The 23,967-nt window shown below is 38.6% G+C and overlaps 2 protein-coding genes and 1 long non-coding RNA gene across 6 annotated transcripts in view; all 3 read left to right on the top strand.

Moving 5' to 3' along the window:
* Positions 1-1,661: 1,661 nt before the first annotated feature.
* On the top strand, positions 1,662-13,589 carry LOC109038953 (luciferin 4-monooxygenase). Its single transcript, XM_072298335.1, has 8 exons — positions 1,662-1,971; positions 6,396-6,603; positions 7,142-7,484; positions 8,659-8,827; positions 9,406-9,681; positions 10,345-10,572; positions 12,400-12,565; positions 13,084-13,589. The coding sequence occupies exons 1-8, from the start codon at positions 1,900-1,902 to the stop codon at positions 13,266-13,268; spliced, it is 1,647 nt and encodes a 548-aa protein (XP_072154436.1). The 5' UTR covers positions 1,662-1,899; the 3' UTR covers positions 13,269-13,589.
* Positions 13,590-13,732: 143 nt separating this feature from the next.
* LOC140224253 (luciferin 4-monooxygenase-like) overlaps positions 13,733-23,967 on the top strand; it is a 17,261-nt gene continuing 7,026 nt past the window's right edge. Inside the window, exons 1-4 of one of the 4 annotated variants that reach the window (XM_072298333.1) lie at positions 13,733-13,933; positions 14,853-15,060; positions 21,738-22,113; positions 23,284-23,446. In XM_072298333.1, the coding sequence (XP_072154434.1) occupies positions 13,874-13,933; positions 14,853-15,060; positions 21,738-22,113; positions 23,284-23,446 (807 nt within the window). In that variant the 5' untranslated portion in view covers positions 13,733-13,873. The remainder of the gene's footprint in view (positions 13,934-14,852; positions 15,061-21,737; positions 22,114-23,283; positions 23,447-23,967) is intronic. The other 3 variants (XM_072298332.1, XM_072298334.1, XM_072298331.1) reach the window with 3 other exon arrangements.
* LOC140224254 (uncharacterized) lies at positions 15,068-18,945 on the top strand. Its single transcript, XR_011899555.1, has 2 exons — positions 15,068-17,620; positions 18,215-18,945. It is a non-coding gene; the product is annotated as an uncharacterized lncRNA (long non-coding RNA).

Raw genomic sequence — 23,967 nt, 5'->3', positions numbered from 1 at the left:
ATTAAAAACCCCAACGATAACTCCCCATGCGATTTAACCCTAGAGAAAGCCCCACCATAAAATTCCTTAATAGCACTAATTAGTCCCCCACTAAAACCCCTTTTGTTCAAGGCTTCCCAAAGTTTCATCAATGGCACACTATCGTAAGCTTTCTGGAGATCCACAAACACTAGATGTAATTCCTGGCCAACTCCCTTCTTTTTCTCTATGACGTGGATGATGGTAAATAAGTGATCAATCGTTGACCGACCGGCTCTGAAACCTGCTTGCTCTTCCGCTTCATGTTCTTTCCACTCCTCTTCAATTTTTGCTTTCAAGATTTTTCCATACACTTTGCTCAGGGTACCTGCAACCGACAGTCCTCTATAGTTATCACACTCATCTTTTCTACCCTTCTTCTTGTATATAGGTGACACCCAAGACTCTTTCCATTCTGTCGGTACCTTTCCACCGTCCAAGCAATCTTGCATCAGGTATCTCAACCGTTGAAACAGCTTGCAGGTTCCACACTTGATCAACTCAGCAGGGATATTTCCCGGACCTGGAGCTTTATCGTTCTTCAGCTCTCGTACGGCCTTTACCACGTCCTCCATATGGATCTCCAAGTTATGATTATCGTTAGTATACTCCAAGCTTACGCCTCCATCTTGAAATTCAGGTCGCCTTTCTGTCAGTAAATTTTTAAAATACCCCTCCAGTTTATCAATGGATATCGGAGATATTAAGTCACGCTTCATGTCCCTTCGCAGCCCTTTCAGCAACTTCTAGCTCTCAGTGCTTTTCCTTCCTCCTATGTACGTGTCTATTTTGTTACAGCTCCTCTCCCAAGATTCGTTCTTTTTCTTGGTTATGAGCCTTCGTACCTGCGTCTGAGCTTTTTTATACGCCTCTTTGTCTTCTGTTTTTTTAGAGGAAAGGAACTGATGATATTTTTTCCGTTTCTCCTGAATCTCCTTCTCAATTTCTTCGTCCCATCAGTAAGGTTTTTCGCTAACTTTCCTATCATCAGCGACACCAAGAGCTTCCATTGCTGCCGAGTGAATGCAATCCTTCAGGAACTGATACTGCTGTTCGGTATCACCGTCCCTTGATTCGCCCAACTTCTCATCCAAGCGCTTTCCATATAAAGCCCTTACACTTGGATGCTGCAAGCTGTCAATGTTATAGTTTACAAGCTTGACACGATCTTTTTGTTGGTGAACTTCTTCCTGTGCTTGCCTGGTCTCCTGGCTCCCTTTCACTGGGAAAGCTATTTTCGCCCCGAGGAAATAATGATCACTGCCGCAGGAAAGACCTCTCCACACTCTAACTTGCTGAATCTTCATTCCCGTGTCTTGTCTGACAACCACATAATCAATGATTGATTTCAATCCGCGAGTAGACTGAACCCAAGTAAATTTATGGATATCCTTGTGTTGGTAGAACCCATTGAGCACCTTCATGTCCCTTTGCTCACATACGTCAATGATACGGGCTCCAGTTTTGTGGATGAGTTGTGGAAATAAGTGTTGTAGTAAATGACTTGGAAATACTCCCGGTTTAAAGTGTGTGCGACTAACGGATGTAATGCGTCATCATTTAAAGAATCTCTTATCAGTTTTTGAATCCGGGATTACTTTTGCTCCAGTTCCGACTACTTCCTACTATCGATGTGACATCAGTGCGAACTTCAGTGCCTCACGATGTACACGCGTAGTTCAATTATTTTAGAGTACTTGACTGTGATCCTTTAGAATGGGTATTTTGGATAATCGTGTTGAAAGTAACTACTCTGAGCGAAATGGTAACATCTATCTACAGATAGACTCGTTACCGTACAAGGATTTTTCATAGTCGCCCTTTCCGCCTTGTTTATATTTTATTTGGTACGTAAGTGGTGTGTCCGTAACGAACAACAGCATGTGCAAAGTGCTACGGCCCTGCGGGCCCTGTCGGCGAACGGGGTCTCCTCCGCCTGCTAAGGTTCTTTCGGTGAGTTCTGTATGTAGTGTCTAACAAAGTTTGTGTTAGTTTTTTTAGATTGGCAGTTAGGGGGAAGGGTAGAGGTTTTCTCTTCCCTTCCCCTTGTTAACGCAGGGGATCTGTCTGTGGATCTGGGGCTTGACGCTCCCCCGTACCCGAGTTAGCCGGCAAATTGCTAGAGATAGTCGGTCACTCTATACCCCCGTAGACTGTCACCTAGGTGACTTTCTCGGGCTTCTCCCCCCGCCTTCGGGCGGGTTTGGCACCCCCTGATGACGCCGCTTCTCTGTGCCTGCGTCCTCGGTTGTTTGCCCATATCCTGTCTGATCCACGGCGTACAGATCAAGCGGAATCGTTGACGTGTCTGGCTCCGTGATTCCCGCGCCCCCCAGGATTTCGGAATGCGGACCTTGAGTCCGCGCATCCGTCCCTGGTGGTTGGCGGGGGCTGAAAGCGGGCCGGACCGGAGGAGCAAGTCAAGTTTTGACTAGTGCTTCGGAAGGGGATGGCCGGCCGCGTCCCTCGCTACTAGTAGGGAGGGGCGCTGCGAAGTCTGGGTCCCATGGGTGGAGTGGGTAGGACTTGGAGTGTCGGCGTATAACAGGACTCCTTGGAGTCCTGGCCGAGTGCCACCTGGAATCCCCCACACACTCACGGGAGGTAACCTTTCCGCTTCAGAGGTTCCAGTGCTGACGGACCCCTAGGGGTACGGATTCCCATCCTTAGAGCTACTGGGAGGTTTAAATCCCTCCTGGCGGGGGTTAGGTACTCCGGAGGCATCGGGGTACTCCTATGAGGATGGGGGCCCGGCTGGACATTGTTGCGGGGGCCCTCTCGCCTGACGAGGTAATGACCGCAGGTTGACCGTTGGGTGGGAATTCAACTCGGACAAAAGGGGATGCGTAGTGCGGATGCATCTCAAGGGGAGTGTTGTTAGTGTTTGGCGGCCCACCGTCATAGGCCAAACCCACATAACCATTCACACTCCCAGGCCGAGGTCTCCGGGCAGCATATTCCCAAACCCCGCGTTGAATGTGAAATCCAGTTTAGACCCCAACCGCAGCCCCTTGTGCGGGCTCCTCCGCACCAGCCGCGGCTCGGCTCGGCTCAGGCTGATCCCTCATCTTTTGAACAAACCAAGGTTCCACTTTTGGCTTCTCTATGCAGCGAAAATATTTTTAAAAGCAGAATTTGAGGACTTTTTCGGCAAAAGGGCGAATGGAGCTTGCTATGCTGCTATGATTATGTAAGTTTCATAGCGTTCGCGGCAAATGAAATTCATTCACAGTGAATGTACGTTCTTACAATCGCCAGGAAAAACTCAGAGCAGATTCAACGAAAAATTAATAGCAAAACAGTCGGATAGAGAACTACGTTACACAATCTTAGCAGCATTGGACGTCTCATACGCCCTCTTACCGAAAAATGCCTCAATTAAAAGCAGTGACAATATTTTTAATGCAGAAAATTTCGCAATGCGGAGTCATGCCGTCACCTTCGTTGATCGCATGATGAATAAACTTGTCTATTGACTATGCCTGCCGTTTTGTTCTTTGTAAAAACATTTCTGATGGGAAATTCTCGGAACATTTTTAGAGCAGTACAATGCATATGCATCTCAGAAGCCTCTTTAATTAGTGGAATTTGCAGAGCTTCTGCACTGGGAAAAAAATGATTATGTAAGAAGAGATATTCTTGAATTTGCCGCTATAAGAGGAGATTTCTCTTGACTTACGCTGCAAAATGCGTACTTCGAGAAGAAAACCGCTCATATCAAGCAGGATTCGGCTTTATTCAAGTGATCTTATTCTTAATTCAAGGGCAGTATTCTTGACAGAAAATTCAAGTAATTTTTTTTTTCTTTCTTTCTTTCAAATGTTTCCTTTCTTTTACTTATAGTTCTGCGCAGCACCTATCACCTTGCTTGAAAGGATAAACAATAAACAGGTGGTGAAGATGAGTTATAAAAAAAGTCGTCGCATTTGCGAGGATGAATAATATGCACTCGGTGTATCACCCGAACCAATAAGAGAGATATTAAAACCCCATTAATGAGGAATAGAAATTTACATGAAAAATAAAAATGTTTCCTAAAAAAAGTCCATCATTCAACTTCGTTATTTGAGAGACTGGACATTAATATTCAATGAATGAAGGCAGAAACCTATAAATACTGAAATTTCAAATGAAAATGATTTTTTAAAGCAAGGTTGATCAATTTTTTCGCGGTATTTGGAAACATTGCAATGAATCAAATCAGGTACGAACATCCCTTGGACACTGACAAATTAGGAGGCAACACGCCGCCTGCATCAATATCATCGATCTTCGGTATTTGAAATCCATTTCGGAAGAGACACACGGTATGATTTGACTCTGACCTGAAAAAATCATATCAAGTGGGTCGAATATTCACGGTTTTTCTTGAACAGGTCAATGGTACATTTAAAAATGCACTCAACATGTGACAACTCTGCGAAGGGCTTGTTTTGAGGAGTAAGACGATGTTTTCTAGAAAACAAAAAGAGTGGACCGCGACGTCACCCCCATTCATTTCGGAGGGTTGAAGAGACAATCAGACGGGAGAAAGGAGAAAGGATGGCCGCAGTGCCCAAGGCCACTTGCTGAAGAGCCTCATGCCGACCGCGGGAGAGCTCAGAAGGCAGCGGCTGAGGATTTTGAAGACAGGCTAGATATTTCACATTTCACGCGGGGTTTGGGAATATGCCTCCGGGCAGCGGTGCCCGGGACGTTACACTCGGTCTGGGCCGCGATTGGTATCTGGTCTCCCGGGAGCGGGTCTGGAAAACCCCCCCGGGCCCACCGGATCTGGGGGCACTGGATCCACGGATCTGGTTCCCCCTCAATCCAGTGCGGGAGAAAGCAGATTTTCACTTCCGTTTAAACAAAAAAAAAAAAAAAAACAAAAAAAACATGCATTTGCTATCGCGGCAGTAAACTGAGGCAATATTTCTGTATTCATGGATTAAATCCATCAATCGAGTTCTGATTTTGGCTCATATATCCGTAACGGGTCCTCCAGAGCAATTTTCCACCTTGTACGATGGTTATTATTTCTTTATATCTATGTTTAAAGTTTGAGGTGGGATAATGGCGGCTTCTCAAGAGCACCGAGGTAGGCGATCTTTTGCACCAACGAACAGAAAACTGATGGCGAAAAATAACCAATCGGAACCTCCCAAAAAAAAGAATTTGCCTAAAAACGGAACTTCGTGGTTCTGCGCAGATTTACCAGTCAGACACGACATCTCAAGGTGGAAAAAAACTCGCTGAAAGCGAATTTTAGAAATCAACACAACTTGACGTAGAGACATGATTGGCTAAAAAATACAACGGTTTTTGATACATCGGAAAATCAACCAAAAATCGAAGACTGGGCGAAACGCTCAAGGTCGCAGAGGCATAGGGAATCCCATAGCGATAGCAACGGAACGATTGTAATATCATGGGGAACTCCGTTCCCATGACAAAAAAATTGAAGGAGGGACTGTAAGTATCATGCCGGAATTACTGTCTAATTTAATGTAAAATGAGCGTGACAGATTGAGCAGAATGATGTATAAATGACATACGGAAGATCAGATCATGAATATTCTACCGCCAATGTTATATCTTATGAGATTGCTTTGCATAATAATCCGGAAGATGAGTTTCAATCGCTTTGAAATCATAAATATATCTTGATTATTATTCTCTAACGGTCAGTTTGATGTGAAATTTCTATCCATACATTGTTAGTTAAAATGCGTGCCTCTAGGTATGTTCTTGAACATATTGTTTCCTATGGACTTAAAACTGCTCAGGTACTGTCAGAAACTTATTGACTTTTTGAATCTAAATCTCAACCAATACTCACAGGTAACATGGGTTAACGTTGGATAGGAGACAAGCCTTCCAATTGAGGGTAGTAGGGGTTTTTCATCGCTGAATTTAATAACATCCGTTGTTCATTTACGCAAGAGTTTTTGGAAAAAATCCTTACGTTCTGCGGAAAAATGAAGGCATTTGTCGGATTTAGCACTAAAAGTTTATCGGAATACATTCTTGTCTCTATCCAAAACACATTTTTTTCACAGCTCTACGTAAGAGTTCGCATACACCCTGAGAAATGTTAAATTTCGCCCTTACGGTGAATCAACCAGACAAAGTAAAATAGGCTCTCATATGTATATCGTCTCCAATTTTTTCATGCCTCGATATTGTTTTTCTGATTGCCTTAAAATTTTCCAAAATTATAGATATTTTTCCATGAATTCCATGGATATTATCTTTGAAAGCTCGAATAATTTACATTTCCTCGTTACAAAATTACGCTTCTCAAGAGACTGGAAGCAATCGAGCAGCTTTTTTTCAACGGGAAATAACTTTTTATGGTTAAAGTAACGGTCTCGTAATACGATTAAATTTTCTAGGTCGATGCGGAAACAAGGCGAATCGTGACTTTTGATGAAATTCGGAGAAAAAGTAAATCTCTGACAAAATGGCTCCGCTTACATGGGTTTGGGAGAGGTTGCACGATCGGTCTGCTGAGTAGAAACAGTTTGGACTTTGCGTGGATACTACTTGGAATTTGGGAGAGTGGAGCTGTATGTCATCTCATCGACTTCAGATATACTTTACGTAAGTACGAGCAAATAAACATGCAGTAGATAATTGCAAGTGAAGCGAGAATACGGGTCGGTCTTTTGAACGACAAGCACACTTACTCTACCGCTCAGATTTTCTTGCGGAAAGTGATCCCCCCCCCCCCCCCCCCCAAGAATTATTGAACACATCTAGTCTTATGACTGTGCAGTGAAAAATTTCGGTATATCAGTGTTTTGAGCATAATTTAAGAAGATGATTTGGTGAAAGAACGAACGACGTTGCAAGAGCTCATTAGAAGAAGTCAGGTAAAAATGATGTGCCTTCAGCATAGCTTAAAAATTCATAGCTGTGGAATGATTAGTCGATGTCAATTGTTTCCCCCAGGGTATTTGTATGTAGCAGCTTAGAAAATACTTACTGTCGAAACGGTCCCTACATAAACATTTATGGTCATTAAGAAAAGATTTGACGAATTTAAAGGGAAAAATTGATCCGAAACTTTGAATTTTTCCTGACTCTCCACTTACATCTTCTGCAAAGAGATTCACATTAAATGACCTTATGTCTACAGGTGAGGTCATCCATGCCCTTGAAACGGCCCCTGTTGATGTACTTATACTTCAGAGAGGAGTATTCCAGACCCTAGCCTGCTCTGAGACCGAACAAATCAAGCATATTTTTGAATTTGGCGAAGAAAATGTTCCATACAGTGAAGCTGCCACACCGCTTGACACTATTTTTAAATTCGACATTAGTGTCAATTGCATGGCTCAACCGAGCGAGGACAATACAAGTCCGGAAATGGAGAATGAACCAGACCCCCTGGTTCTGATTCTGAGCTCAAGTGGAACAACAGGACTTCCTAAAGGTGTTATGCATACCGAAGATAGTATTTTTGCAGGCTTAAAACTCGGGTAAATAAAATAATAACTTAATTTTTGCCACTTTGAAGATATGAGGTAAATAATAATATCGAGAAAATATGATTTAAGCCATAATTGAATCAGTGAGATCGAAAACACATCAACTCGGTACCTTGAATATGCTCATTTTTCTTTAAAGACTGTCAATTTTTATAAAGGTCATTGAAGTTAGCGCATCTGTTCCAACTTGAGCCTCTAAAATGTCCTTGAGTGCTTGTATTTCGGCACCAAAAGTTTTCTTCTTGGACTAATTCTTTCATCCACTGTGAAGTTTTGTGTGTGACTTGATTATTTTCATTTTTCTGAGTTTAGTTGAGTTAGTTCTGAGCTTTAGTTGGTGCGTTTTCGTTCTCACTAATTCAATTAGGTATTCATTTCTTCGAAGTCAGGATTAGCTCTCTTTATGACTGCTTCAGTGCAGCCAACATATCCTCTCTCTCTGTATCGATCTCTCTTTTCTGAGGTGTTAATGACTTTTTTTGTTATGGCGCCTTTAAATAAATGTATTTAACAAAGGACCATGTCTTACCAACCAATAAACTCTGTACTTTTGCATTATTCCAACGATCACTGAGACTGCTCATGCTCCAAATACTAACGAGCTTTAAAAGCGCAAAACTTTTCGCCCCGCAGATTGATAAAATGGTCAAAGAGTCAAGATTGAATCAATAATGAATGAAACCAAATACAGATAAAAGTAATATTCAAACGCATTGTGTAAGGTTTTGAAAGAGCGCATATTGCATATAAACTTGATTGGGAGAGAGTAAGGTACGCCAAGTAGATGCATAAAGTACATTTTATTTACACAGATGCATTTCGGCCCATGGGGCCATCTTCAGTGGTAGACATATGGGAGCTTAGCATACAAGCAGATATACATGCAAAATCGAAAGGTATGCAATTGAAAATAAAACTACGCATACTAACTACATTATAGGTGGCACAGGTGGAAAGTTAGTAAAATAATTTACAGGTTAGGTGAAAAAAAAAGACAGAGAAAGCCAAATTTCAGCATTAATTATTAATGAAGCAACAAGCATCAATAATTGGAGTGGCGGCAAGATTCAAATCCATTTGGGCATCATTCAATAAGTTACTGTTGTTATGAACTGCTTTTCTAATTACAAAGGATTCAGAGGATTTTTTTCTCCTTGTGTAACAGTTCTAGCAATATCCTGGTCCAGAATTATGATAAAACTATCGGGTTATTGCCATTTCATCATGTGTACGGTCTCTCGGTCATGCTCAATTGCTTGTGTGTAGGCGCTTTAATGGTTGTGATGCCCAAGTTCTCGCTGCCTTTTTGGATTGAGACGATTCAAACTTTTTCGGTGAGGAATTTTGGTCGATGATCACTTTAAGTTTGAACTTAAGAGATGAAAGAAGGTATATACTGAAAGTTTAGGGCTGAAGGTTGAAAAAGGATTCAAAATTTCAATCTTATAAAATCTATGTCTTTCTATTATCTCCGGTAAAATACTCGAACACCATCGAAAAAGGCATTTTTCCAGAGCGAACTTTAATACTTATTTTTATTTGTCTGCTCGGTTGTTTTTTCATACGCATCTTTTTTCGTCTTTTTTTTCTTTTTTTACGAGAGACGATCAAAAATTTTACAGTTTACACAATATTCACACTTATAAAGGAAATTATACTTTCGATTTAGGGTATAGTCGACTTTTTTTGTTTAAAAGAGTTTAGTATAAGATTAAAACATATTTAATCCAAGCTGTTGCAAGCTGGCAGCTTGAGTTCCATGTGCCTTGAGTACTTCTGTAAGGGGTATATTTTAGACCAAAAGCTATATATGAGTGAGGTCATTGAATATTTTTGGAGTATCAAAAGATCATCATTTGCTTATATTTTTTTACTGTCTAAAATATACGCATAATGTGTACGTTAATTGCAGATCACCCGGCTACATTTGGTTCCTTCCTTGCTCTTGACCCTACTGAAGTCAAACACCCTCGATTTCAGGAACCTTTTATCAGTGAAACACGTATGTGTTGGTGGTGCTCCAATGTTCGAGGATAGTATTGAAAGATATATGGATAAATTTCTACAGCCAGTCGTGATACAGAAAGTGTATGGCTGCACCGAATGTTTCCACTACCTATTTTCTCAGGTGTATGATGCTAAAAGACCAGGACCCCTTGGGAAAGTCACTCCATCGTTGCATGTAAAGGTGAGCAAAATCTCAACAAATCAAATGCTGAGCAATTTTGAGATATTGCCAAGAGACGTTGCTATGAGATATTAACGGCATGTTGTTTAACATAAAACGTCCGACTCTAAATTTAAATTACTTAACTCTATCATACTTTTTTTAATGAGCAACCTGGCAGCCCTAAAATTACGGAACCTTTTCATTTTTCGGCTGAGCTGCTCACTGTCCTGGCGGAAGTAACTGATAAGTTGCCCAAATCATGAAGTAATCCAAAAGGGTTGGTAAAAAAATAAAATGTGACAACTTAATCATACTACTTGAGGTGAAAATGTTTTTATATTGTTCGCAGGATTAAAGATATTCCGCATTGTGATTCTTAGAAAAATGAAAACATGAAAGACCTTAGATCATCAAAACGTAGAAAAAACTGATTCTGAATTTAAAAATTGGTTTGGCATGAGAAACTATTTAATTCTTATTTGCATTTGATTTCCCTGTTATCTTACTACATAATGTATGACGTCACCAATTCGATCCTATTTTAACTTCATTTCTCCCTAGTCGCGAGACCAAGCCTTACAAATGCACGTAAAAAATGAGAACTACAAAAATCTCGGAATGTCAGCTAAGTTGTATGACGTGTGTAATCAATTGCAGCAATTAATATTTTATTTGTTTTAGATTGTAGACTTGAAGAGCCGAGAGGTTTTGGGACCTAATTCTGTGGGAGAGATTTGTATTAAAGGCCGCCCTGTTGCCAAAGGCTACATCAACAACCCAAAAGCCAATGCTTGTGCTTTCGATGCGGATCGTTGGTTTTTGACGGGAGATATTGGCTACTTTGATGAAGATGGCTACTTTTACTTTGTAGATAGGTTTAAAAATATCATCAAATACCAAGGAAATCAGGTACATACTGTGATAATAGACGCTGACAATGAGTGTATAAAAAGGGACTACATTTTACAATAATCAACTATATACTAGCATTGGAATGTTGCTAATATTATGAAATGTTTATGTTTTCAATAAACCAACTACAAGGAGGCTGAGACCTATTTTTCATCCGATGCACAAATTTTAGTGCAAAAATAGAAAATTTTTAAATTTTGAGTTTTTTCTTCGTGATGGAAGAAGTCACACATAAAGTTGCAGCATTCCAATGCATATAATTTCTTACGGGAAAGCACGTAAAGCTAATCATCCTTGTTTTTGTTTTAAAATAGCTTTACTCTTGGGACAATTTTGTCTTGTTGAAAATTCAGTAAGAAGTATTTAAAAACTGACGGATCTTTCCTTTATGATTGATAATTTGACAGTGCTACTTTACTAATGGAATTGAGACTAACTTTACACTATATCTTTGCCATGTCCAGGATTAAGCGCATATTTTAGTTTCGGTAAATGTGTTTAACGACTGGAAAAAATGCCCTCCTAAACTCTAATTTTTTAAGATTTATATTTCTTTTTTTTCTCCAAGTACAAGAGAGTGACTAAAATAACACACATTACATATTAGCTCAAGAATTCCGGTAAAAGAACGTTTCTTCCAAAAATTCAAATGGTTAGCAATTCCCTCTCTCAAATTTTCATGAGCATGTTCCTGTACTTCGTTTATGAGAAATCGTACTCTTCTTTAGCAGGGCCGGATCGACCTACTTGCCGCCCATGGAACGCCTGTATTTTTCCATCCACTTCTCATTTGTTTTGAAACATCAATAGATCGTATTCGACAGTGGTTCGATGTATCGTTTGGTTCAAAACAATAGGACATAGCCTCAAACAAAAATTTTAGGATTTAATTTGGAAAAGTTGAAAATGAAAAAAATTCTTAATAATTTCACTTTTCATTGCCATTTGGTACTCGAGAAAATGTAAATAAGATCACATAAAACCCGTTACCTCAGATTTCTAAATTGACTTTTGAGGCTGTGGTTATATATTGAAGCAATCGATATAAATATAATCTCACCTGTGTGATCTGTCGAATACGATCTATAAAATCTATCAAGTGAACGTGCCGGTGGAGGTGGGGTGTATGAGACGGGTTTACTCGTGTTGGGCACATTTTTTGTGAAAGCCCTGTCAACACTAACAAAAGTTCAGTTCCTTAAACCCATCCCTGTTTGGACAAGGCCTTCCGTTTGTAAAAAACGAGCAAAAAATTATGAAAGAACAAACATAAATGTGGTTAAAAATGTTAACTTCCACCGTCGTGCCGACCGCACTGTGTCGGTGCAATGCGTGAAGTATTCATGCAGTCTTGTGGGCGCTTGCGCTATGCGTTTCACGCCGCGCCGACTGCTGCTGACCACAATGTTTGCTGCAATGCGTGAAGTATTCATGCAGTCTTGTAGGCGCTATGCGTTTCATGCCGACCACCGCGACGCTCCGTTCCAGGTCGTGTTTGGTTTATCTCTTAACTCGACTAATTAAAGGTGTTGTCTCTTGTATCACCGAAAGACGACGAAATTAAAAATTACTATACTTTTGCTCTCAGGAAATGAGAGATTTTGTCGCCTTTTCTCGTTTGTAATTTATTTTCTGAATCTGATTTTGTTCTCTCTTTTTTTGATACCTACATTCAAAAAGATTGCAAAATTTGCCACCCCCTACATTTTGCCGACATAGGCCGCGGCCCATGTGACCACCCCCTTAATCCGGCCCTGTTCTTTAGTGATTCAACCACAAAAACTTGTCTGTAGTTGCCTTATTAATCGAGTGATTTTGTTACAGGTGTCTCCAAGTGAGCTGGAATTCGTTTTAATCGCCCATCCAAATATTGTCGAGGCAGCAGTTATAGGAATAGAACACGAAATCTTTGGACAGGTGCCTCGGGCATATGTTATCCCTCGAGAATGCCACGATAACACAGCTCAAGAGATTCATGATTACATGAGGAGTAAGAAAATCCCAAAAATACCAGGCGTATATTTTTTATCTGCAATATTAATATAAATTAAATGGATTCTAGTAACAAACCAACAAAACCAAGTTCAGCTTAACATATAGACATATAGACTGAGATTGCTGACGTGGCAAATAGCATTATTTTTGTATAAACATGGATACCAAAAATGAAACTAATGAATACAGGAATTGATTCAATGATGCACCTGAAAACGTTTTCCTGACAACAATTGCAGTGTGCCTTTACTTTAAAACTCGAAAACAAAGTATCATTAACGATATATAGTATACTACAATGGTTCAAAGATTTTGAGAATACTTACTCTATTCGAATTCATCCCATTCGTAAGTGGTTAATAATTTCTGCAGACTCCTCTATTTTCATTGTTAGGTAGAGCTAATAAAACAGCCACAAGCTTCTTAAATGATTTTACATTGTATGGAAATCTGACCGTAAAATTTCTCAATTTCAGTATGAATAATAATATTTGGTGTGTATCGTCTTTCCAGGTGTTTTGGCTCCGTTCAAGCTCTTGAGAGGAGGGTTGGTCTACACTTCTTACATTCCTAAGACGAGTACTGGGAAAGTGCAAAGGCACTCATTGCACAGTATGGTAGTGCAAAAAATACACTTTGATCTCAAAATGAAAACATATGATCAAGCTGAAGTAGACAAGAAATTACAAAGAGCTTGATATCACAAGCCGACAGCTTGAGTGAAAAGTAAAAACATAATAAGATATTTTCTGCCTTCATCTCGTTATGTTTTCCTATTTATATGTTTAATTTTAATGTAAATGAAAATAATATAAAATATTTGCTTTTGACTATGCTCGCCATTTTTTTTCGTACCATTCAACTAAGTACCATTCTTCTGAATTGAAATTTTCTAAGTATATTTTTGATAATCGAAAGGTTATTGATAGAGGTTTTTAAGGTATTAAGTTTTTAATCATGGCTTTTTAAAACAAAATGAAGTGAAGGGGAAGTAGTATACCTAGGTGACGTGGAATGCAGTCAGACTGTTCCTAGTTAAATCTATCCAAATAACATGCGATTACGTAAGCAGCGGTTGTTTCTTTTATTCCGTGAGGTCTAAATGATAAGAGTTTAATGTAGTAATCTATGTGTTGATCTTACGATTGGAGCCTATTTTGACAATTATTTTCAGGACTATCAATAAGCAGCAACATAATACAAATATATGTATATAAATAAGTCAGAGAGGAGTGACGTCTCAGTTGTATTGCACCTCAGAGGTCTTGACAGAACTACAAATGTACGTCCGTAATATGTAAAAATGCAAGTGTCAGATTATATTTTAAATTGTATTCAATCTTACGGAGCAACTACTGCTCAGGTAAAATGCATTTTAAGTATTTGTCTCGCTACTAAATAGACTGTACGTTTTAAAATTAATTTTTTTGAACACTTCACTCACATACTGATTGCGGTGGACGCACCGGTCGACAGTAAGATAGTATGTTGGCTTCTTTATTTTAGCTAACTCTTCATCCTAATAGTCAATAATTTGGTAGCTATAGCTGTCAGCGTACAATCCACTTAAATTTTCACTGGTCATGGGGCTCTTGTATTGCATTCACACACCTTCAAAATTCAATTCTATCTCATCTGTCTTTTCTGCGGAAAAGTAGTTACAGTAATCAATATCCTAAATTTACCAAGGAGAGCCGAAGAGTTGAATGCATCCTAAATGCTGTATTCTCCTTGAAAACGTATTAGAATAAATGCTCAAAACAACGAAGGAAAAATGGAATTGTATAAACCGATTTACAAATCACGTCTTTGACTTTAGGCATAATTATCTAAGTCCTAAACAATCCCCTGAAGTAGTGCTTTTTAGCGGTATTAATGTCACATCCTGAACCAAATTTAAAAATTAGGTTAAAGTTAGTTTCAGCCAGTTAGTTCCCCTATTTTAACCCATTGTATGGATTATGCATAGTAAGAGCCAAACTGGCACCTTAACTAGTACCCGTCTGTTTTGCTGCGGTCCGGACTCCGGAAAAAAAGCATACGAATGATGCATGTATTAAATTGCATCAAGTTTCACTAATTTCTTCCAAAATCTCGCCGAAATTTTTATTCGTGCGCAGATAGTCTTTGATTGGGAACCCACGGATTTGGGCGTTTCCTGGGCAAGTTTAATACAACTTTGTCCGAAGTATCAACGGGACAGTAATAAACCGTCGCGCCAATGACACTGCTACTATAACCATCATGCCTATTTTTGATTTTTTAAAATTAATTTTTCTCAGGTGGACGCTGAAACTCATAGAAGGATATCTTTTGATGATATAAAATGCAAATGCGCTAAATTAGCAAAATGGTTCCGCTCGCACAACCTCGGCAAGGGGAGCACTGTCGGTCTGATGAGTTCAAATAACATTGACTTTATTTGGATTTTATTAGGCGTGTGGACCAGCGGGGCAGCCTGTCGCTTGATTTGCCCAAAATCAACTTTGTGTGAGTGTTATCATTTTGTATTTGTCAGAACAATGATAATTCGTTCGTTTTTTACCCTTGTGTATGGGTTATTTTTTTGGTGGCCTCTATAAAAAAAAAATGTCACTGTTGAAAATCTAATTGGACGTGGGCGAAACCTGTACTTCAGTTTTGACCTATCACCTCTAATTCATGTAGCCCTTGACATTTTAAGGGTCATCTTTTTTTTAAAGAAAATGATGCTATCAGAATTGATAATTTAAAACTTGTATACAACTATCTGTTGAAATTCAGCCATACATGATAGGGCATAGAGAAAAAAAAGGGAGGTGTTTGCATCTTGAGGTTTGTTTACCCTGTGACGTAGGTCGGTCAAAAGGTCGGTGCAACCTGGCAAGCGAAATCCGGAAGTCGAAGTGTGAACAACGGACCATAATGTCCTATTGTCCCATTTTTTTGCTTAAATCAACTCATGATATAATTTCGAGCACTTTTTGTAGTCACTGTGCCGACCTGCGTCATCAAAAGAATTCCAAGATGCCCGAAATGCAAACACCTCCTTTTTTTCTCTACGATGATAGGGTATTTACTCACAGCCGCAAAAGTATCGATATGCAAATAAGTATAGTTTTAGTCATATGTCTGTCATGAAAGTACACTGAAGCAAAAATGGTTCATGCAGCCAGAGCCACGGTTAGAGTTTCAGAATAAAGAGCTTACAGCCGCTGAATCCGAAGCGGACAGAGGAACCTTACGGCCTGCATTTATGACTCTCAAACTCGGAGTCTTCTAGGTGAATACAACGAAATATGTCGTTTTATGTCGTTTAGTTGTTTACTGTTCTGTATAACCGTGTAGGAGTGAATTTAATGTTTTTTAATCAAGAGTGGCGGTAGCCACCCCCGGTCGAGGAAAATGACGTCCTACTAAAGTCCCGATAACAAACGGGTGGCCGACACTCTTAGTCACAGGCAACTCCCTTAATCTGAAAATTGATTCGATTTAGAATGGAATTCAGAGCAAACGGCGGCACGGATTCCAACGATCTTGGTGTCTATGGACGCAGCTAAGTTAGCCGGATGGCGTTTAAGGGTTTCATTAAGATCCATTAGGTTTTCAAAAAGTTATAAGCACTTAATGACCCAAAACGACGAAAATTTTACTTTTCACTTTGCCGGGAAATTTGAATTTCAAGAATCCACGGTCCTGAGAAAGTCACTCAAACTCCGCGATAACGATAAACCTTAGACCCATAAAAGTGGGTACCTAAAGAATCACCATGTTACCGTGTCCACGGGTTTTTACAGTTTTTTAACATTCCTGGTGTTCTAAAAGAGAAATTACGGAAAATACGACTAAACTGCCCGTCATGACCATCTTTAACAACAGATTTCTCGCTTACCCGGCCGCAGATCGTAATGGAGCCTATATAAAGGGCACTCCGTGAAGATGTGAGGATTTCATTTTGCCACATAAAAAAGCGCTTTATCTCACGGATAATCCAGCATCCGCTTACATCCTTCAAAATTTTAGCTATAATTTTTGAATTTAGAAAAAAACCAGTATTATAATGGTTCAACGCCATTGGTTCATTCTGTTCAGGTTCGTCCGAGTTTCGGGAACGAAATTCCTGTCGTCGTTATCAACCTCCATCTACTGTATTTATTTGTGAATAATGAACAGATTTAATTTAAAAGTTCAATTCATTTTAGATCCTAACTAATATTACACACTTATATTATTACGCCCACTTTGATCCCGATACACTACTTCATTGGTTTCTTAAAAATCTCAAGTGATTTCTGGTCGGTCGTTACCAACCTCTTTAACTAGTTGTGAATAGATTTACCTAATTTGGATAAGAGTTTAATTCTTTGTAGATGCTAACTACTATATGTACGTACTCTTATTATTACGTCTCACGTGTTCTACTGGAGCCCGATATACCTTAATTTCTCTTAAAATGTTCAAGTGATATCTTTATTTTATTGAACGATATGTGACAAAATTTTAAGTGAGGTTATGTCGTCATGTTTATGTCAGTACCTGACCGAAGCGATCGATGTAATTCCGGTAAATTACGTCAAAGAAATTACACCGAAATTGTGCCAAACTCTCCAAAGGAAGCAGCATTTACATCACAGAATGTATTCTCACTACTAAAGTCTAAAAATTACTGGAATATGAGCCTCGGTCTTCACATGCGACTGTCACTGAACTTCGACCAAAATTTATTCGCTCTATATCTTGCCATCAACCTATGTGCTCTGGAGTGATTATGCTTCTCTGAAGTGTATGTTATTTACATTAAGAACATGTTTCCTTCATGATTTATCTTGGAATCCTCCTATCTCTTCTACCGTTCTTGTTACGCGCGGCTTGCGTACCTGAGTATGTGAGGCACAATTCCATCCCTTTTCGGAACAGTTCAATCATAGGTCAACTGAATGTCACATAATCAAAGGTCTTTGACTGTGAGCATTTGCTCAAATTGGTTTCTTCTGAGTCTCTTTGATTTTGCGTCAGGAGTTGTTAGAAACATCATTTTGCCCAACTTTAGTAACAAGGTCTTTAATGAAAGGTATGTACTCGTATTATTCTCATAATTTCATAAGTTGATGATGAAAACACAATGAATGCTTCATTTTCTTGCATCGATTACCGTGTGAAATGGGTGCGTCCATTCTTCCTCCGTACAAAAGCGACTTTCCGAGCAGTCCAAATACCGAATTACACCCCCAGTTCCTACCTAGTTCCATTGGAATAAGTGCGATTGTGTCAATCAAGGCTGAATACAATTATATTAACAATTATCTTTTTATCCAGCCAGAAGTATGTCTTCATGATCCTTACTTTGTCTATGAGCCTTGCCTGATCGCATCAGCCCCAGTAAGTGAGAGGATATACCCACCTAAATCGGAATGGAAAGCTTTGTTTAAATCGCCGCCCCTCTTTCTTGCTGCTTATGTGAGGGGATAATCTCCACCCTGTTAATGGATATTTAATCTCAGTTCTCTGTTTTAAATGAGGACCAGTTTGCTAGAGGGAGCCTCTGTGTCATTCACGTATTGAGTGTTTGTTTACATCAAGTCATAAGGTTATGTTTGCACCCACTTATTGCTATTTATACTTATTACTAGATGTGTTACTGAAGTATTATTCCATTTTGACCTAGCGAGTGCTTTCTAAGCTCAGCTCCCAGCATGTAATTACTCCAGTGAAACAGTGCACGTAAAATATCAGGTGTTCGGAGTTCAGTATTGACCTACCTAGTTTCTGCACCGCTAATCTTCCAAGGCTGAATGTGATTAGATCAATTGGTATCATTTATGAGAAGAAATGGAAAGCTCGCATATCACCTTCCATATATTAACTAAATGCTCTTATCAAGAGATTGCCGTTTCGGTTGATGTCTGTCAGTGAACCTTAAAAACTCAAGGAAACTAAGAGGTAAATTTTGCAATATTTTACCCAAAAAATACCTGTATTACGACCAAATACTTTCTTCGTGGCTATTGCATTTTTTAAAATAACTTAAGGCACTACCTAGGTGGGCAAGTATATGATTTGACAAATTTTATGGTGAAGCGATATTATTCTAAATGAATCCAAGAGAAAGACAAGCTATTTCATTGCATGCGCAGGTATTTTTTTGCAATGGCCGATACTTAATAAGGTCAGTGAGAAATTCTCTTAATAGGTATTCATTGTCAGAACCTGCAGCCTGATTGTCGAAATTGTGTGTTTCTCGGGTAGACATAGATGACATAGGTCAAAAGGCGGTACGTGATTGGTCGGCGCTATGTCTTGTCGCTGTTTTGTCGTGCCTCTGATGGGTGGAACCCTAGACAAGCTAAAGGCATCTCTTAAGTTTCTGACAGTATGTTGTCCATTCCACCAGACAAAGGCACGATAAAGCAGCGATAAGACATATTTGATCAATAACGCTCCACCTTTTAACCAATGTCATCTGTGTCTACCTTTCAAACACAAACTTTCAACAATCAGGCTGCTGGCACCCTCAAGTTAGGAAGATCATTTTATGCGATAAGTATGCCTGTTGCCAAATTTTCAATGAGAAATTAAGTATTCAGGGGAAATGAAAATATTTCTCATTTCATTGCAATCATCGACAATTTTTCTTTTACAATGCTCCTTAGAGTATGGTGTACCTAGAGTCTGTAGGAACAAAGTTTGGATGTTCGGATGCTCTAAAGAATAATAATCCCAAAAGTCATGAAAATACCTAGCTGGTTTAAAGTCATGCCACACCAAATAGACTCATTTTGGTAAAATTTGTGCTCTACTACTTCATTCACTGGTTGTTTCATGAATAATTCATCATTCCATACAGAGTACCTATGATTTATAAGGCAACGCTCTCATGAATTTCCATTATCATCTGATAGGTTGCTGAGTGATCAAATTCAGTATCGAAAAACTTGCTGCTAGCATTAATACAAACATAGGTGCGCTTAAGAGGGATGATGTGTGTAGTTGAAACAAATGAGCAAAATTATTTTATCACTTGGAATAAGCTAGCAGTGTAATGCCTATGACAATAAGTTATACTCTTTTTCCATTAATTTTCTCACGCAGGTAAATGAAAACTCGATAGCTATTTAACCCCTCCCCCTCCCCTGTCACCCTTTTCCTGTGAGCCTTTCCAATAGGTACTGATACATTTGACTACCTTAGGTAGCCCCACTACTTTCAACTACCTATTTCCAGACTGATCACAAAGTCAGTGGGTGCTATTAAAATTTCCGCTGAATGTATTAGTGCTTTAGCAGATGTTGTTTACTTTCCATTCATTCAGGATTTTCAAATAGCCAATAGTACCTACTTAATATTTTATGGCCACACCTTTCTCCATTCAAAAACGAGCTGATATAAACTACAAAAACCCTCAAAAACATTTTCGGGCAAAAAATCCGGTCGAGGAAATTGACGTGTTACATCTTATTAACCAAAAAAAATTCCCTTTCACCCCTCCAAGAAGGTTGATAAAACCAAGTAAGTAACTATGAGATGGCAAAAAGCTCTCTTTTAAATTCTCAGGGTCCATCAAGGCCACATATGTCCAAAAACTTACTCTATATGGTTTAAAAAAAAGAAACAAAAAATAATCCCTTAACAATAAGAAAATTTTAAAAAAAAAAAACAAAAACAAAAACCGATTATGTGGTTCACAGATATGTACATAAATCCTTCGAATGAACTTGAAATCACAAAATCGGTCGAGAAAATTTAAATGAATTTTCTCCTTCAATTATGAGTTCCACAACAAGCACGACTCGCTTGAAGCTTACCATACACGAGCCGCAAGAAACTAATTTCTTCTTTCTTACCTACTGATTGTGAGGAGAGCGGGAGCATTTACTTTTTCCTTCATTTATACAGGATGCAACAAGCATGACTCTTGCGTTTGCAGAAACCCTTTCATTAAGGAGATCGCGAGAGCCTTTACCGCGTTCATTTCCAAAAGGGATTACTCCAGAATTTCATGCATTTTAATAATTTAAACGATTCATCTGTTCTTCTCTTCTCTCCTTCTGTCCATTGACAGAGATACACAATTTTTCCGACTCACTGACGCGACCGGCTCGATGCGTAAACAAGTGTGGATTACCTCTAAGGTATAAAAAAAAAAAAAAAAAAAAAATCAGAATAACACAACACAGCATGGGTGTGAGTTTTCTTATATCGAAACTTAATTCAATTTCTTTAAGTAACTCCTCTTGTCAAATGGGACCCATTTCGTGAAAATGAAAAAAAGGAAAAGTAAACGAAAACTTTTAGCCTTCTCACCATCCAAATCATATGGTAAGCTTACAGTAAAAGCAACCATGATTTAGATGCAGCGAAGTTAATCGAAAGAGTCTGAAATGTACCTATGTGGTAAAATGGGTCCACTGGTAAAACTGAAGCTGGCGTCAGGGATAAAAAGGCATCGTTTCACTGAGAGCATCGAGCCGGTCGCGTCAGTGAGTCGGAAAAATTGTGTATCTCTGTCAATGGACAGAAGGAGAGAAGAGAAGAACAGATGAATCGTTTAAATTATTAAAATGCATGAAATTCTGGAGTAATCCCTTTTGGAAATGAACGCGGTAAAGGCTCTCGCGATCTCCTTAATGAAAGGGTTTCTGCAAACGCAAGAGTCATGCTTGTTGCATCCTGTATAAATGAAGGAAAAAGTAAATGCTCCCGCTCTCCTCACAATCAGTAGGTAAGAAAGAAGAAATTAGTTTCTTGCGGCTCGTGTATGGTAAGCTTCAAGCGAGTCGTGCTTGTTGTGGAACTCATAATTGAAGGAGAAAATTCATTTAAATTTTCTCGACCGATTTTGTGATTTCAAGTTCATTCGAAGGATTTATGTACATATCTGTGAACCACATAATCGGTTTTTGTTTTTGTTTTTTTTTTTTAAAATTTTCTTATTGTTAAGGGATTATTTTTTGTTTCTTTTTTTTAAACCATATAGAGTAAGTTTTTGGACATATGTGGCCTTGATGGACCCTGAGAATTTAAAAGAGAGCTTTTTGCCATCTCATAGTTACTTACTTGGTTTTATCAACCTTCTTGGAGGGGTGAAAGGGAATTTTTTTTGGTTAATAAGATGTAACACGTCAATTTCCTCGACCGGATTTTTTGCCCGAAAATGTTTTTGAGGGTTTTTGTAGTTTTGTTATTTACAGATGAGCTAATCCATGCTCTTGACATTACTCCCGTCGAGTGTTTACTGATGCAAAAAGGTAAACTAAAAAGATTGGCCTGTCCAAAAATATCCGCAGTAAAGTATGTATTAGAATTTGGAGAAGAAAAGACACATTGTAGTGATGGAGCGATTACATTAGAAGATGCGCTGAAAGACCTAAAAGAAGACGACCATTTTGATCAAAGTCTGCAGGTGAAACCAACTGTGCAGAATGAGACACAAAATGTAGCTGCGCGAGACAAATCTAGCAATATCCCTGATGATATTGCTCTCATTCTGACCTCAAGCGGGACCACAGGTCTACCAAAATGCGTCATGCTTACGCATGGTAATATTATAACGGCTCTGAAAAAACGGTAATATTTCATGAAGTTAAAATTTAATGATTGTGTGAGGAAGTGTGGAAGTTTCTTACGGAATAAAAGAATTGATTCTCAATAATTTGTAACAATTTAATTTGTTGGCCAAAAAATATTTAGAACTGCTGTTCTGCCGTGCTAAGGAAGAACGCCATATGAACCTTCAGACGTTGCCAAGTTTCCTTCGATAAAAACCGAATTTACTGGGAAAATTGTGAATATTATTTTCCAGCATTTTCAGACAATTCTATACGCAATTTAATGTAAAATATTTGAACATTTCAAGGAAAAATATGCATGAATCTTGTCACAAATACATGTTCTATCAAGGGAAATTTGGCAACTCTCGAATGTTCATATGTTCACATTCTTCCTTAGCACGGCAGTGTTGGCGTGAGCCTGCAATGTGGTTTGTGGAAGCTCTTTGGTATAACTTGGATATATTTGAAAAAATGACTCCAAATTCAAATTCAATGGAAAAACATTTAGTAACTTTAATATAGCATGAACTGCATTTTCTCCTATATTCCGTAGACGGTGATACATTTTGATTCGAGATTCTTAGTATTGATCTGGGTTATATTGGAAAATATCTGAGTTTTACTTCTTTAATTCAAGAGCGAGTAATTTTAAAAACAATGCTTGTCTTATCCTACCATGATCATCATGTGCTTTTAAATTCGACAAAAATGACATAATCTCTCAGCCTTTGAGCCCAAAATTGCTACAATAAAACTAAAAGAACAGGTATCTTGACTGCAAAGTTCCAAAATTTCTGCTATTGATTCATTTTTTTCAAGAGAAAATTAACGGATATTGACAGATATATGGACATTTTACCAAAAATTTTTCTCTTAGATAAAATTTTTTAATTGAATTGATGATTACATTGAAGAAAAGTAATACAATTTTACGATAAAAACGGCCAGTCTCTTTTTATTGAATCGAATGTGTTGAAAAAACTGTGGCATCAAAACCGAGATATCTGGCTTCCGATATCGTTTCACTAATAAGTAGGTAAAAATAATCACCTGTTAAAAAAACCGTTTAATACCTTTCATCGTACGGTAATTGTGGAATTCACTATTCAGAGCTTCTCCGTAATGTCTGTTTGTGTTCTTGATATCTCTTTCCTGTAAAAATTCTTGCATTTATTATTATTTTCAGTCATCTATTCGTTGAAAAAAGTGCAGTAGCTCTTGGTTTAATGCCTTTCCGCCATGCCTATGGTCTGATCACCATGGTCATGTGCTTGTGCGAGGGCGCGGTATTGGTAAACATGACAAGTTTCTCATTCCTCAGGTGGATCAATATAATTAAAGAATTCTCAGTGAGTTGGTTTTTCAAAATATTTAACTTCAGCTAAGATAAGTAGCCAAATTACGCTCTATATGATTATGAGTTGAATCAGGACCGTAGAGAATGGAAGAATTACGAAGGATCCTTCTGAGCAATTGCATGAGGACATAGAAAATAAGCGAAACTACAAGTTTTAATGGATGACTCGAGGTCTACTTAATCACTAAAAACAGTAATAATTTAAATATATCGTTTAAGTTAGTTAGTTAATTTTATTTAACGACGATCAGCATCTAGGCTATTTACGTCGGGGACTAGGCAATTTTAAATTTTTAAATTTAGTTTCTTGAAGAGTTTTAAAATTTCTGTTACTGATTCAAATTTCTCTCTTAAATCAAGGGAGATAACGGTTAGTCATTTATACGCGTGCATAACTTCTGTTTGATGTATTAATTTTCTTGATCTGCTTTTAGACGGCTTTCAGTGACTATGCATCATCAGTAACTTTTAGATCCCATTCGCCCTATATCCTTACACGACACCAAAGTTTTG

The sequence above is a fragment of the Bemisia tabaci genome, chromosome 3, assembly GCF_918797505.1.
Source record: "Bemisia tabaci chromosome 3, PGI_BMITA_v3".
Lineage (NCBI taxonomy): Eukaryota > Metazoa > Arthropoda > Insecta > Hemiptera > Aleyrodidae > Bemisia > Bemisia tabaci.
The sequence above is the reverse complement of the archived record's forward strand: the minus strand, read 5'-3'. Positions and strand labels throughout refer to the sequence as shown.

Excerpts from the sequence above, each read along its gene's own strand:
- LOC109038953 (XM_072298335.1), top strand. The coding sequence starts at position 1,900 with ATGTGCAAAGTGCTACGGCCCTGCGGGCCCTGTCGGCGAACGGGGTCT. Across the intron at positions 1,972-6,395 it reads CGCCTGCTAAGGTTCTTTCG|GTCGATGCGGAAACAAGGCG; the intron begins GTGAGTTCTGTA and ends TAAATTTTCTAG. Across the intron at positions 7,485-8,658 it reads TTTGCAGGCTTAAAACTCGG|TTCTAGCAATATCCTGGTCC; the intron begins GTAAATAAAATA and ends CTTGTGTAACAG.